The 14,651-nt window shown below is 44.0% G+C and overlaps 1 protein-coding gene across 4 annotated transcripts in view; it reads left to right on the top strand.

Moving 5' to 3' along the window:
* PEX14 (peroxisomal biogenesis factor 14) overlaps nucleotides 1–14,651 on the top strand; it is a 144,663-nt gene that overhangs the window by 101,471 nt on the left and 28,541 nt on the right. For all 4 annotated transcript variants that reach the window (XM_027564930.1, XM_027564932.1, XM_027564931.1 and 1 more), the window contains exon 4: nucleotides 11,766–11,894. In XM_027564930.1, the coding sequence (XP_027420731.1) occupies nucleotides 11,766–11,894 (129 nt within the window). The remainder of the gene's footprint in view (nucleotides 1–11,765; nucleotides 11,895–14,651) is intronic.

Genomic DNA, 14,651 nt, shown 5'->3' with positions numbered 1-14,651 from the left:
ACAGTGAGACCATCTTTTTTCCTTTCAGAATGACAAAGATAAAAGGCCTTGGTAAGATCATATAGGCAAAATTGTGGGAAACAGACACGTGCACACTGCTGGGAATGTAAGTGGAAATAACCTCTGCGAAGGGCAGTTTGTCAGTGTTTATCAAAATTAAAACTGCACGTATCTGAAGATCCCCTGGAGAACGGAATGGCTACTTCCAGGGACATACTTGCAAATGTACAAGGCCTTATATTGGGACTTCATAACAGTAAAAGTTCACTAAGGGCCAAGTTAAGTTATGGTACATCCGTGTGACAAAATACCTCATAGCTGTTAAAATAGAGTGGGAGGGCTCTACAAATACTGACAGTATGGAATGTGCTCTGAAATATAGCAAGGTATAAAGCAGTATTTGTAACATTCTATTATTTGTATTAGAAATAATTATGTGTGAATATAAATATTAATATATACATATGCATGTAGTCATGTATGGATGTGAGAGTTGGACCATAAAGAAGGCTGAGCCCTAAAAAAAAAAAGAAGAAGAAGGCTGAGCCCTTTAGGTTGATGCTTTTGAACTGTGGTGTTGGAGAAGACTCTTGAGAGTCCCTTGGACAACAAGGAGATCAAACCTGTCAATCCTAAAGGAAATCAGTCTTGAATATTCATTGGAAGGACTGATGCTGAAGCTGAAACTCCAATATTTTGGCCACCTGATGTGAAAAACTGGCTCATTAGAAAAGACCCTGATGCTGGGAAAGATTGAGGGCAGAAGGAGAAGGGGACAACAGAGGAAGAGATGGTTGGATGGCATCACCAACTCAATGGACACGAGTTTGAGCAAGCTCCAGGAGATGGTGAAGGACAAGGAAGCCTGATGTGCTGTAGTCCGTGAGGTTGCAAAGAGTTGGACACAACTGAGTGACTGAACAACAAGAACATATACATGTGTAATATATGAAATATAAGAAAAAGTGAAAAGTGATAGTCGCTCAGTCATGTCCACAACTCTTTGCAGCCCCATGGACTGCAGCCTGCGAGGCTCCTCTGTTCATGAAATTCTCTAGGCAAGAATACTAGAGTGGGTTGCTATTCCCTTCTCCAGGGGATCTTCCCGATTCAGGGATTGAACCCACGTCTCCTGCGTCGGATTCTTTACCATCTGAGCCACCAGGGAATTTCCCTATGTATAAAATATATGAATATATGAAAGCAATTTCATATTCATGGACTACCTATAAAAGGGGTATAGGAAACTAGCAGTAGTGGTGGCCTCTGGGAGAGATAACTAGTTGGCCTGGTGGCAGGAGTGGGAAGGAGACTTAACTTCCCATATAGCCTTTTGCATCTTTAGAATACAGAATTGGACTATGGGGATATAGCTGGGGCTTCCCAGGTGGTGCAGTGGTAAAGAATCCGCCTGCCAGTGTCAGGAGACAAGGGGACATGGGTTTGATCCCTGGATCAGGATGATCCCCTGGAGAAGGAAATAGCAACCCACTCCAGTATTGTTGCCTGGGAAATCTCATGGACAGAGGAGCCTGCTAGGCTACAGGGCATAGGGTTGCAGAGTCGGATAGGACTGTGCAACTGAAGACATACATACAGACACATGAGAATATATCTATTAAATATTAATTTTCAAAATAATTGTTCAAAATCCCTTAGAAAGATGTGATGCAGGAGACCAGTGTCTTACCTTTCAATAGGTCCAGTACAGCCTCATTTTTCTTCACAGTGAAACAGATCTTGGGTTTAACTGCAGATGATATGATTGGCTTCGCATAGGGGCCCCCAGTTTTATGGGGAGAACACCTTGCAGCACGGTGCTCAGGCCGCCCGGGTATGGGATGAACTGATGAATGGGTAGTAAATTCAGACCTCCTGTCTTGTGTTCACTTGACAACTCAACGCTCGTTGAAAGAAAGGATGGGCCTCTCTATACTATTGATAATGTAATTTTTCCTTCCCTCCTTCCTTCAGAACAAGGATAAGTCGAATTCAGATTAAGTTAAAAGTGATGCAACACTGCTTCCTTTCATACTTTTAAAAAATGTAATCATCTGATGCTGTGAATATAACATCTGCTTTTTTATGTCTTAATGTATTGAAAGCATTTTCTCATGCCATCACAAATTGTTCATATGACTGTGAACGTTTGAATAGTATTACATTACTCAAATGTGTGATAATTTGCCTAATCATTCCTCTTTGGGCATTTATGTTGTTTAAATTTTTGGTTATTATTCAAAAATGGCAACAAGCCACCTTTGTATATTAGTCTAATACTACATTATTTTATTATTTCTTAGGAGTAAAATAGTTGTCAAAGGTTGTGAATATTTTTAAATACTCTTGAGATAGAATGCTGAGTCGTCTTCCAAGAACTGCTCGGTTTGCTCTTCCATAGCACGCTTGCCAGCTTTGGGTATTCTCATGCAAAAAGGTCATTTTTAATTTGAAAAAACTCAGTCTTAATAATTTTAGCGGTACATTGACTGATACGCTTTTCTTTATTTTCCATGTTTTCTGTAGTTGAACTGTTATCTTTATCAATAGGTAGATGTAACTGTATATTAAATGTCATCTGTCTATATATTATAATATTACAGGTAGTATATTATAGATAGGAGACAGCCAAAATACTCATCCAATATAAGAAATTGGGGGGAAGAGGAAAGCTGCCATTTCACAGGTAGGATAGGTGAGGTCACCACTCTCACACATTGCCTAGCAAAGTAAGCACTCAAATATTTATGGATATGGTTGAGTGTGTGTGTGTGCTAAGGTGCTTATGGTTGAGTACTTAATATTTTTCTCTAATAATGAACTACACTAATAATGTAGTGTAGAACTACACGAATAACGTTAACAGTAGTAACCAATACCAGATTCATTTGAGCTACACATAGGTGGTGACAAAGTAATGTATTGACCCATTAGAACATAACATGTTTTGTGTTCATATCAGATTAATATGAGGACTTAAAAAAATCTGATAGCTGCATGGTAATTTAAAACTCTAGGAAACAAGTTGAATGGCAAATAATAAACCTTTCTGATCATATGTTTATGATTCAAGATGTAAAAGAAAACCCCAGGTGAACATTGAACTTTTGTAGCATTCAGCTGAGTGACAGAGTGTACCCTCGGTGCATGGAACTCTTGTGACAGGGTTTTCTTTAAGGAACAAAAATCTCCATCTTGGTTTGCGCCCCACAGTACAATTGTTTCCCAAATCAGGCTGTTTCGAGTAACATATGAAACAGCGTATGGCTATCCCTCCCATCCCAAAGCAAATGTTTGTTTTGTTGCAGCAATGGAAACATTTCCATTGGTGAAGCAAATATTTAGAGCTGAAAGAAACATTTGGGCAGCCAGGATGTGTCAAAATAGAACAGATGCCTGCCTTTCAAAAAATACAATTAAAAAAAAAAAAAAGCCACCTTGTACTTGACTGCTGATGTTACAGCCACAATGGGTTATGCAAGAAATTAGATGCTGTAAATGTCATTCTAATCTGATCTTCTCGGCACATCTCTGCACCTTCTTCTTCCTTGGCTTTTCTCTTCCAGAAAATGGGGATAATCATTCCAAATGATTTTGTTCACAATTAAGTTTCCTTTTTCCCTCCAAATATTTTCTTTGTTCTTAAAAATTAATTTATTCTTTTGAGTCAGAAATATGTTCACATGGAACAACAATACACAGTGAAAAGGCCGCCTTCAGTCTATGTGCCCAGCTAGTCTCCTCTCCACCGGGGACCAACGTTACCTGTTTCTCATCAGTCTTTATTTTATGCTTATACACATGACTAAACAGATGTGTTTGTGTGTGTGCATACTTCTATTCTTTTTTTTTAAAAACATAGAGGTTCCATTCACCCTTCATCTAGTTTTCCCCATGTTCCATTTATCCTTTTTGTTTTTCCTCGTCTTTGAGACGGTTGGTTCTAAGAGTTTGCTTGTTTAAAATGCACTGTGTCAGGTAGCAGAGTGGGGAGCAGGCAGGTCAGGCTGCACTTGCTCCATCCCTCCAGGGCGGTAAGAAGAGTGCTGTGTTGGGCTTCTGGTTCTGCCCTGGGTCTCACCATCGCTGGCAATCAGTGCCCCCTCTCCCTGCTCTATTCTCTCCACCTGTAAAACAGAAGGAAAGGAAAAGAAAAAGAACAGGTTAGATGAACTTCAACTTTTCTTCCAGATCTAAATTACTTTGGTCGTCAAAGGTGAAGTTTTCTTTTTCTTTAAACAAACTTCACTTCCTCTTTTAAAAGGAGTGGAAGAGTCAAGGATGGTTAAAGGTGTTTATTAACTTGGCCTTCCTATCTATGCACAAACATACATCTAGCTTCCTTGGCCTTCGGTGTTCAAGTAACAGTGATCCCTGATATTCCTACTCCTCAGTCCTTAAGACGTACTTCCTCCCCAGGACTTGTTCACTGCCCAGTGGGAAGGGCTGGCTTCCCAGCCTGTTGCCAGGAACCTGCAGGGTTAGCTGCTGCTGTCCAGCACAGCCAGCAGCAATGTTTGTCGGGCTTTGGAATTGATGATCATATATGAGAAGCAACCCCTGTTTTTGTTTTTAATTTAGCAGAGAGGGATTAAGAGGAAAAAAAGGCAAAGCCTTTAGAGGCTGGATCTAAAAATAGACATCATAGATGCTGATTGGAAACCCTCCCAGTCTTTCATACGAGAGATCTCAATTTGTGTTACACAGAGGGGCAGCTCACGTCTGTCTTGTTCACCAGTTATACTACTCCCCAGAGAAGCTCAATAAATTTTACAGGGAAGTTTCCTCCTCATGCGGAAGGAGCTTAAGCTCAGCGACTGGTGTGGCTGAAATAATTTAGGGCTCCAAGGGAATCCGTCCACCTTGTAGAGTAATGTAACAAAAGTAAATGTGCAGAAACTTTTGATCTTGGTTGATTTGGCCATGTCATCAGTGGTGCTGGGCTCTGGCTCCTATGACCCCAGCCTGTCTGATCTGGAGTAAAACTGCTCCCCAGAACTTGCATTTAGTTCCACTGCTAAAATGACCCTTTGCCTGATGCACTCGCAGTGGTTGTGGAGCTTGCCTTCTGGGGTTCTGCCGTTTCCACCACTAGTCCTTTGAAGCCTCTGAACTTGGCTGAGTTTTTATGTTTCCCTTTTGCCTCTCTGAGCGGCACAAAGAGCCTCTCTCAGGGACATTAAGAAAGCAGAGCTGCCTTCTCTGCTTAGACTGATGGTGGACCAAGCCTGGCAGGCTCCTCAGTCTGATCTAGTGGCGCAGTAGCTTTTGCACTGGCTTTTTACTCAGTGATTTATACTTGGAGACGTGGCTGGGTGATATCCAGTGTCCTTTTGTCTTTGTGTTTATTTTTCTTGCACATTTAATGTATTTAAAGGATATATTGTCTTTATGGTTCACTGGGATAAAGGAGGGGATTGGTGCAAGTTTTAATGAGAGGTCCCTGGCTCTCTGTGTTGAGATGAGAATTATATTCTTGGTTAGATATCTTTCTTTCCATAGGTGGCAGGAGGCACTGTTTTGCTGCTTTTGGAAATAGCATTTCTGCCTAACGATTTTTAGAAGGATACTGAGGACATTTCAATTTCAAGGCATCCTCAGCAACTTTTCCTCCTGTTGTTGAAACTTTGCTTATTTAAGAAGAGGTGACACTGTTGTGTCTTGTTCTTGAATTTACATATCAATACGAAAAGAGTGGAGACTGGCCCCACCATCAGATCAATTTTTATAAAAACTCTTTCCATTCAGAGTAATGCTGTTTGAAACTAGTTTTCTTAAAAACTGTTTTTTTGCTGCTTGGAAAGACTTAATCAGCGGAGGAGAAAGCATTTGGCTTATTTGCTTAATATTTTAACCAAGTGAATTAGACAGGTTGGGGGGCTGGGGGGAGGGAATAAGAAAGTGGGTGGGGGAGGCCCCATAAACAAGGTGATATATAATATTTTTTTTGTTCTCCTTTTAAATAAATACCGATCAGCTTTATGTTCAGAGACAATAGGAGCCGTTGGCTTAAATTTGCAGTTTACTGTATTTATGGCTGTAATATCAAGGTGCTGCCGTCGTAATTTCATGCCCCAATGAGAAGAGCAAGGTCGAAGCAAATGCTTCCATCGGCATCTGCTAACACACTAACTCATAAACAAGGCCCGGCTGGATCAGGTGGCACGGAATAATACAGGCTAATGAAATACAGCACAGCTTTCCATTACTGTTAGTTTTTACAGTGTCGTCATTACGTGTAATTTATGTTTAAAAAATTCAATTTTATACAAGGCACTGGGAAATAGGGGTCTACAGGTCATCCAACGACTTTTAGAGGCTCTGAGAGTCCTTATTGTACTCCACCATTCCAACAAAATGTTAATAAAATTAAAAAAAAAAAAATACTTTTCCCCCCTGTCTCCTCCCCTAACCTTTTCTGAGAGAGTTGATTTTTCTTTTAATTTGGGGAGTATTTTTAGCCAGCTGTCTTCTCTGCCTCATCTCCTCCCAGAGTGTGCCTGGGTAGATAACTAGTTGTGTTCTGAGAGAGGTGACCCTGTTCAGTTTCCCCGCATCCCAGATGAATCTCCTAAGTCCTGTAAATAGACTGAGATGAGGGCAGAAGACAGCCGAGTGGCCAGCCCATAACTGCTGCCCGTGGCCATTGGACCCCTGGCCCTGTTCCCTGATCCCCGTCAGACTCCACATTTTTATTATAAAACTCGAGCTGGGCCGAACAGTGCTGTCGGGCATTCATCACCTTGCTTATTTCCCAGCTATTCCCTACCCCTGCTGTCCCGGTGGTTGTTTGACCTGAGGATACAGAGAACAGTGCTGCCTGCTGTCCTCTTGTCTCTCTGCTTCCCCTGTATGGAGCCAGGCAGTGCCCAGCAGATCCTTATTCTGACAAAGTCTGGTTTGGTTTTGTTTGCATTTTAATAGAAACCTTTAAACAATTTTGTTTATCCTCTAAGGGATAAAAATAAGCAGGTGTGGCAGCCCTGAGGCCATTGACTTCACTTGCTGCAGCTTTATTAATCAGCAGAATGTAGCTTGCTTGTTCTGTCCTTTTAAAAGAATCCCACCCTGCAGAAAGTGTTGGAAGAGAAGTCCCTGCGCAGTGTCTACACGGGGCTTCTCCAGGGAAAGGAAACCGTTCGGGGAGGTAGATTCCAGAGAACCGAACCCGAGAGGACTAGAAGTCCTCCTCACTCCTCCTCTACATCTGAGAGAGGCTCCCTCTGAATTCAGCGCAGTTTTGCAGATCAGAAGCTGGGGAGAGGCTCCCTCTGAATTCAGTGCAGTTTTGCAAATCAGGCAGCTGGGGAGAGGCTCCCTCTGAATTCAGTGCAGTTTTGCAGATCAGACAGCTGGGGTCTTAAAGGTGAAATGACAAGAGGCGGGCATCCCGCTCTGCCTGCTCACCTTGGACAAGTCCCCTCATGTTCCTTTCTCCTCCTCTTAAGTAAAGCTAGCGAGGGGATGGGATAACTGAGCAGGACTTTCTTAGTTTTGCTCTCCGTCAATAACAGAGCTTAATTGTCGTGTCACAGACTGGGGGAGGAGCTGGTAGCTCCTCAAATCGCTAGGTAGCAGAGGTGAAGACCCTGAGAGAGCATCAAAATGCAAAGTGCTAACGATATTAGGTCATGTCATTGACACCCCAGCTGAAAGGAAATGTTAGGCTTTCCTAAAATTGGTGAATTCTTCCAAAGGCAGCAGCTAAAGGATGACTTGAGGTGGGGTGGCGGGGGAGGAGGTCTGCCTGCCACAGGACGATGACACCCTTTTCTCCTGTCTGCTCTGCTCAGCCCTTGCTCAGTCCCTCTGCAGTTAGATTACTCCTTGCAGATAGCAATCAACTGGAAGGAAGTGTGTTTGTCTAATTTGCATAAGATTATTTAAAACAAAAAAAAAAAGGTCTGCATTAGTCAGGGTGATGGTAAACAACGCAAAGAGATGCCTTTTATAATATAGCCTGTGTCTCAGCTTTCAGAGCCAAATATAATTCATTTACAATTGGCAGTTTCCTTTATTATTCCTTTTAACCTTTTGGATTCTGCAAGGTCTCTATCGAATCTCTCCACTGTTTGTCTCAGTGAGGGTGGGTGGAAACCTGGATGTCTTCCGTGTGGCCCCTGGGCAATGCCCCATCCATTTGTAAGGGCAGGGTCCTTTCAGCACCAGGAGCTGGTGACAGGGTAGGTAAGTGCTGTGTTCGGAGAGGAGTAACACTCCACCTCACCTCCAGCTCTGTGAGTCCCTGATGAATCACTTGAGTTCTGTGGAGTCAGTCTTCCCTAAGCTGGGAGACACTCCAGAGGAAAGGCACTAAGGGAAGCGTAGGCACCAGCCTGTGAGAGACCTTGGATTTATTTGATTAGAATATGAGGAGATGAGGTCGCTCTACCCTTGTCACTTGGTGGTGTTCAAAAAATTGTCCGGGTGACATTTGCAAGTTAGATCCAGGCGTTAAGTTCCTGTGTCATTTTGGTATAGCCGCATTCATTGGCTATTACCTGACCCTGATGCTGGGAAAGATTGAGAATAGGAGGAGAAGCGGGCGGCAGAGGATGAGATGGTTGAATGGCATGACCGACTCAATGGACATGAATTTGAGTGAACTCGGGGAGATAGTGGAGGACAGAGGAACCTGGCATGCTGCAGTCCCTGGGGTCTCAAAGAGTTGGGCACAACTTAGTGACTGAACAACATAGACGGAGTACTGTGAGGGGAGTGGGGGAAGATAGATCAGTCCTCATATTTTAACAAAACTGAAGGCTTCAGGCATCATTTTGGAGTCTGCCTTTTGATGTGCTGTAACTCTGTGCCGTCATGGGAAGTCACCAGGCTGGAGACGGAGAGCCTGGGGTTTCATCTGCCATCACCAGGCTTTTACTACTAGGATTTGAGGCATAGTTTTCACCCTCCTTCAGCCTCAGTTCTTTTGTTTTTGTTTTTTGAGTCTGTCAAATAAGGTCGATGGTTCGGGTGATGGCCCAGCTCTGAAATTATATTGTTCATTGAGACTGTCAAAATGCTTCTCTTTTTAAAAAAAAAAAGAATAAAAATAATTCATTTTCTATAACTAAATCAAAATCCTGCTTCTCCGGAGAACTGGGGATATCAGAACTCCAGCCAATGTAAATGTGACGCATCACATGTTAAGGTCTCTGTGAAACCAGAGCTTGGAAGGAAGTGCCGATGCCCTTTAAGCCGTGGCCGCTCTTGTGGGCTTGGCTGCAATAATGCAGGGAACACGTTTTATTAGGAAAATAGGCTTCGTCAGAGCTCCAGGCCTGAGGGCAGGACCACGGGCAGGGAGTCCTGTCCCTTTAACCGGCCCCAGCTCCCAGCAGCACAGCACAGCCTGTAACTTGCCGTATATTTCCCCAGTGCTAAACATTATCATACTTGTTTATATTTGAAAGAGCCGAAAGGGAAAATGAGAATGCAACCAAATGCTCCTTTTGGGAGAATTACCCTCATTTGCAGCCAGCGACTGACAGGGCTCGCGAACCACCAGGTTTATAAAGTCCCGTCGTGAGCCAGTGACCAGCCGCTTGTGCTGATGCCGCAGGCGCCCTGTCTCTCTCGTGGCTGATAATGGGGGTGAAACCATTGATGATGGGGGTGAAACCATGTCCTTCCTACTGGAACCTGGAATAGGGCTCCCCTCCTAGCTGGAAGGACAGACAGGCAGTCAGCACCCGGGCTGGAGCCCGGGAGGCGCTCGTTTGGGGAAGCGTGTTCTTTATGTTTGCCCAGCTTGTCTGTCTCTCCTGCCCCTGTCCTTGGGAGGCCACTGCACAGAAAAACAGACCTTTTGCAACAAGCTGGGGCCTTAGGGAGGAGGAACATCCCCTGCCTGGCCCCACGTACTCAAATTCAACTCTTGTATTTGAGGGTGCCATGGCCTTCCCTGGTGGCTCAAACAGTAAAGAATCTGTCCTTAATACAGGAGACCTGGGTTTGATCCCTAGGTCTGTAAGAGCCCTTGGAGAAGGTAATGGCAACCCACTCCAGCATTCTTGCCTGGAAAATTCCATGGGCAGAGGAGCCTGTGGAGCCTGGCAGGCTACATACAGTCCATGAGGTTGCGAAGAGTCAGACACAACTGAGTGACTGAACAACAGTAAGCACCAGTGAATGGTTCCTTTGCCCCCTGCCAGCCTCTCTTCTGCCCCTGACGTCAGCCTATTGAGAGGATGCTGCACTTACTTGGGGGACCCAGCAGAACTGAGACGCCATGGAGGAGTGGCCTTGCCCATACTGGCTGGTGTGCCAGGGTGAAGAGGACAGGAGGCACAGTGTTAAATGGGGAGGAACCTCAAGTGCTCAGTGCAGAGAGGAGAGATGGCCCAGGGCCATTTAGAGTCGTCCAGGTATTCTCCTTTGACCACTTGTGGGGGGCGTGAGGAGTTTGAGGGGCAGCTGCAGCCAGCTCGCTTGCCAGCATGGTGCAGGGCAGCGCTGAGCTTGGGCAGCGCTTGAGCATTAATATGCTCCGGCTATTAGCCCCTTGGCACAGAGTGCAGGGCCTCACACTTTGGAAGATGCTGATCCTTAGAACCTCCTTGTACTTCATCTACCCCCAGGGGCAGATAGACCATGCTGAGGGCCTCTAATGGGGAGCTGCTGAGCAGATGTGGCCACACTCTCAGCTCGAGTTTAAAAGCTCTGTGTGGCGGCTGGGCTGGATGCCGGCATTCCCAGAACAGCCAGAGTGCTTTGCAGACTAGCAGAGGCCTCCCACCTGCTTCTCCCACTGTTAGCGCCTGGAGTACTTCTCTGTGCAGGATCGCTTCCCCGACTGCCCTGTGGAACAATCTCACACCTGTGTGCCACTCTTGACCATCCTGAAGCTCTCAATCAATTGGTTGCGGCCTTCGTCTCTTCCCTGAGAGCCAGCATCCCCCGTCTGCCTCTGACCTGTTGAAATATCCCAGCTGTGCGCCCACTGGACGGGTGGTCTTCATGGGTTTTTCAGTTGCCTTTTATCCTTCCATGGGCAAATCCTCTCCACGTGTCATAGCCACTGCAGATGGCGCCCTGCTATTTCCTCATGTCCCAAGTGCACTGTGGTTTAGAGTATGAGAGGATTTTTTTTTTTTTTAAGGAAAAAGAAAAACTAGCCAAAGGCAATATAGGCAGCCTGCGATAGGCTAGAGTAATAATCATCTGAAAGTTTGGGCCTGGCCTTGTTTTGATCTGTTTTCTTGTTTTATTTTCTTCTTTACATTCTATATCCCATTCATACTAATCACAGTCAGTCCTGATTTTTCTTTTTATTTCTGCATTTGTCATAAAATAAAGCAAATTATTCCCGTCTTCAGAAACGATCTAGACTAATTAGTCGTCTCACCCAATAATTAGTTTTTTGTTTCCCTGTCTGTTTTCATGCATTATTGTTAGTTTTTTCCCCTCTTTTTTTAACACCATTACAGATTAAAATGAGCCACATTTGCAGTTGATGGTATCTGTTTTCGGGGGAAGAATGGAGAATTGCAGTACAGAGCGACTTCAAAAGCAGCAATAAACTCAAGGATAAATTAAGGAAATTGAATGAGCCACATTTGGAAGCAGTGTTGAGGCTAATATTCTGTCGCTTAAGGTTAAATTGCAGCCGAAAGAGGTTCCGGAGAATCCGAAATCGGGGAAGCAACTTAACAGGATGCTAGGCGTCCTGTGACTCCAAGGTCTTTTCTCAAATGAAGATTTTGTTGCAGCCATGGACAGTGGCAAAAGGCACTCACCTGCAATTATGTCCTCTTCTCCCCCAGGGCTGACAGATGAAGAGATCGATTTGGCTTTCCAGCAGTCAGGCACGGCTGCCGATGAGCCTATGTCCTTGGGCCCAGCCACACAGGTGGTTCCTGTCCAGCCCCCTCACCTCATTTCGCAGCCATACAGTAAGTCACCTGCTCAAGCTCCTGCTTTAACCTTGACTGGGATTCAGAACTCTGGCCAAAGGGTAGTGCTTCACGTCTCTCAGACTCAGCAAACCAGGGGAGACTGGGCGTAGGAGATGGCTCTTGGGTTTTTCTAAAGTCCTCTTCTAGACAAACTTTTAAGTATGTGACAAAGGTTTAAGACATGAGAGACAAGAATAAATGAGTTTCTTTTTTTGTTTCAAGTATTTTGGTTTTGAGCAAGAATCTGTAAAAGTATTTATTGGTTCTGTTTTCATTTTCTTATATTAGTGCATTTTGCTTGTTGAAGTGTTAGTTGCTCAATAGTGTCTGACTCATTTTTGACCCCATGGGCTATAGCTCACCAGGCTCCTCTGTCTATGGGATTTTCCAGGCAAAAACACTGGAATTGGTTGCCATTCCCTTCTCCAGGGAGTCTTTTGGACACAGGGATCGAACCCAGGTGTCCTTTATTGCAGGCAGATTCTTTACCATCTCAGCCACTAGGGAAGCCCATGTTACTGTTTTGCTAATAAGAACATAAACATCTAATTTATGGATACATTCTTGTTTGGTCACTGAAATAATATGTCTCCTAGTTTTATCTTTTAAAGTTAATATTAATAGGTTTAAGCTAGCCCTCCCTACCCCACCCCTCTTCTTCCTTCCTTCCTTCCTTGTCCTGGCTATACCACATGTATTTATATAATGGCAGTCTGTGAGAGAATTTCAAATTAAATGTGAACATCCTTTTTGAATGCAACTTTTAATTGTTACATGAGAACATGACCCATAAGAGGTTTTTGTTGTTGTTAAATGAAAAATGTTTTTAGGAATAAAGATTCTTTAAGCCAGTAATAAATGTACGCTTCCAAAATAGAGGCAGAACCCCATCTTTAAGTCACTTATGAAAAATCTAAAAAGGTTAAAATTGATTCCAAATCAATGGAAAATTGCTCAGTTTTGTGTGAAGACCTCAGCCTTGGATTTGCTGTCTTTCAAAATGCCTCTTCAATAATTGTCTATCTCAGAAGTTTTAATTTTTTCAACACATGCTTTTAAAGTGTTAGATATCCAATTTAAAAATGCACAATTTCAAATGCCAGACTCATTTTGACCCCCACCACATGACCTGGAACCACCTTCTGGCCCCCACTTTGCTGTCTTTCCCATAGACAGGGAGGTGCAGTCATCCGTATAGACAGCACAGGGACCAGGCAGTGGGTTAGAATCCACTTTGTGTGTTACAAGTCTCATTTAGACGTTGCCTTTCCTTTGACCCCTGGATAAGGCTGGGCAGTGAGGAGGTGCCAGGAACTCCAGTTGGTCTCATCCTTGGTCGCCTGGTCCTGCTCAGACCAGAGAGCCAGTGCAGGTGCCGAGCCTTGTCCCGGGGCCTCCGAGCCAGTGGGGTGCATTCGCCAGCCTGGGACTCCATTCTTCCTGGCTAACGTTCTTGTCGATCCATTGTTTTGCCTTGGGTCACTACACACACTCCGTGTTTCTTTTAAATCAAAGGCTGAATCTCTGCACTTTTTCTCCAGTTGTGTCCCTGGGCCCAGGGTTTGGTGGGATTCGTTGAGGACGGGTAGTGGCAGCTGGGGTGCAGAATTCTCTAAGATGCACATCTGTCCTGTTCCAGCTGTTCCCTTCGTGACTTAATGCCGAGCGGGTCTCCTGGCTACTTGGCAACTTCTTGCTCAGAACAGATTATTCTGTGAGTCACAGCATTGGCCTAAAACATCATACATTTGCCTACTTTCAGTGGGCACAAAGGGTTAAAACGCTCGCCTCTCTGAGAGGGGCAGAAGAATGGGGGTGGCGAGGGCATTCAGTCATTTCAATCACTCTCCTGCCCAGATCTCTCTGAGAAAAAGCATTGCTCCGTTTAGGTATTTAGGTAGGAATATTTTTAAGAGTCTCCCAGCCCTAAAAATAAAATACATCTTCTTAGAGACAGACTCCTTCCTGCTTTGACACTAGTATAAAAACAATGGTAATGGTAATTTTAAATACCTGGAGTTTTTAGTTGTCAGTGTCGAGCTTCACTCTTCTTGTACCGTTACCCTGCTCCTCTCAGCTCGGGGGGTGACTCTCCCTCTCCACTTCTGTACTTTTGCCAAGAGGTGTCAAAACTACTCCAAAAAAAAAAAAAAAACCTTGATTTTGATTAATATAGAGAAACAAGACTTTGCCTGACTGATAATAAAACTGATAAATGACATTTGAATTACTTGTAGCGGTAATTTATTACATAAAATATCTTTTATTTGACATGCGATTAGTTGCTGGAAGCATCACTCAATCTGACTAGTTTAAACATGCTCTAAAATGAACCCCAGTAAAAACCCGGGCTGTCTGCTGTTGGCATTATGAAATATACTAATCCTGGAGTGAGGAAAAAAATCTGACTTTAAATATTTAAATGATTAATTGGGTTTATATATTTTTTTTACCTTTCTAACCCCCTTAATTACAAGCAAACTCAGGGGAGTTGCTGAACTAGGTGTGCAATCTGCATGCTTATCACCAAGGCATTGTCTGAGTCCTGGGAGGGATTTACGGCCTCCATTCACATGTGTTCCTGCCGATTTTACATCTAGAACTTGGGCAGCCTTTCCTTCCCATTTCTTGGCTTTTTAAGGACATTCCATCTCTGAGCCCAAGCCTAGAAAATGGGATTTTCTGGGCTCAGCCCCAAAACACTCACGTCTGGGGGAGGGTGGTTTTTTCCAAGACCACCCCTGGGAGACCAGT

The sequence above is a fragment of the Bos indicus x Bos taurus genome, chromosome 16, assembly GCF_003369695.1.
Source record: "Bos indicus x Bos taurus breed Angus x Brahman F1 hybrid chromosome 16, Bos_hybrid_MaternalHap_v2.0, whole genome shotgun sequence".
Classification (NCBI taxonomy): Eukaryota; Metazoa; Chordata; class Mammalia; order Artiodactyla; family Bovidae; genus Bos; species Bos indicus x Bos taurus.
Note: the sequence above shows the minus strand (reverse complement) of the source record. Positions and strands in the feature narration are given on the sequence as shown.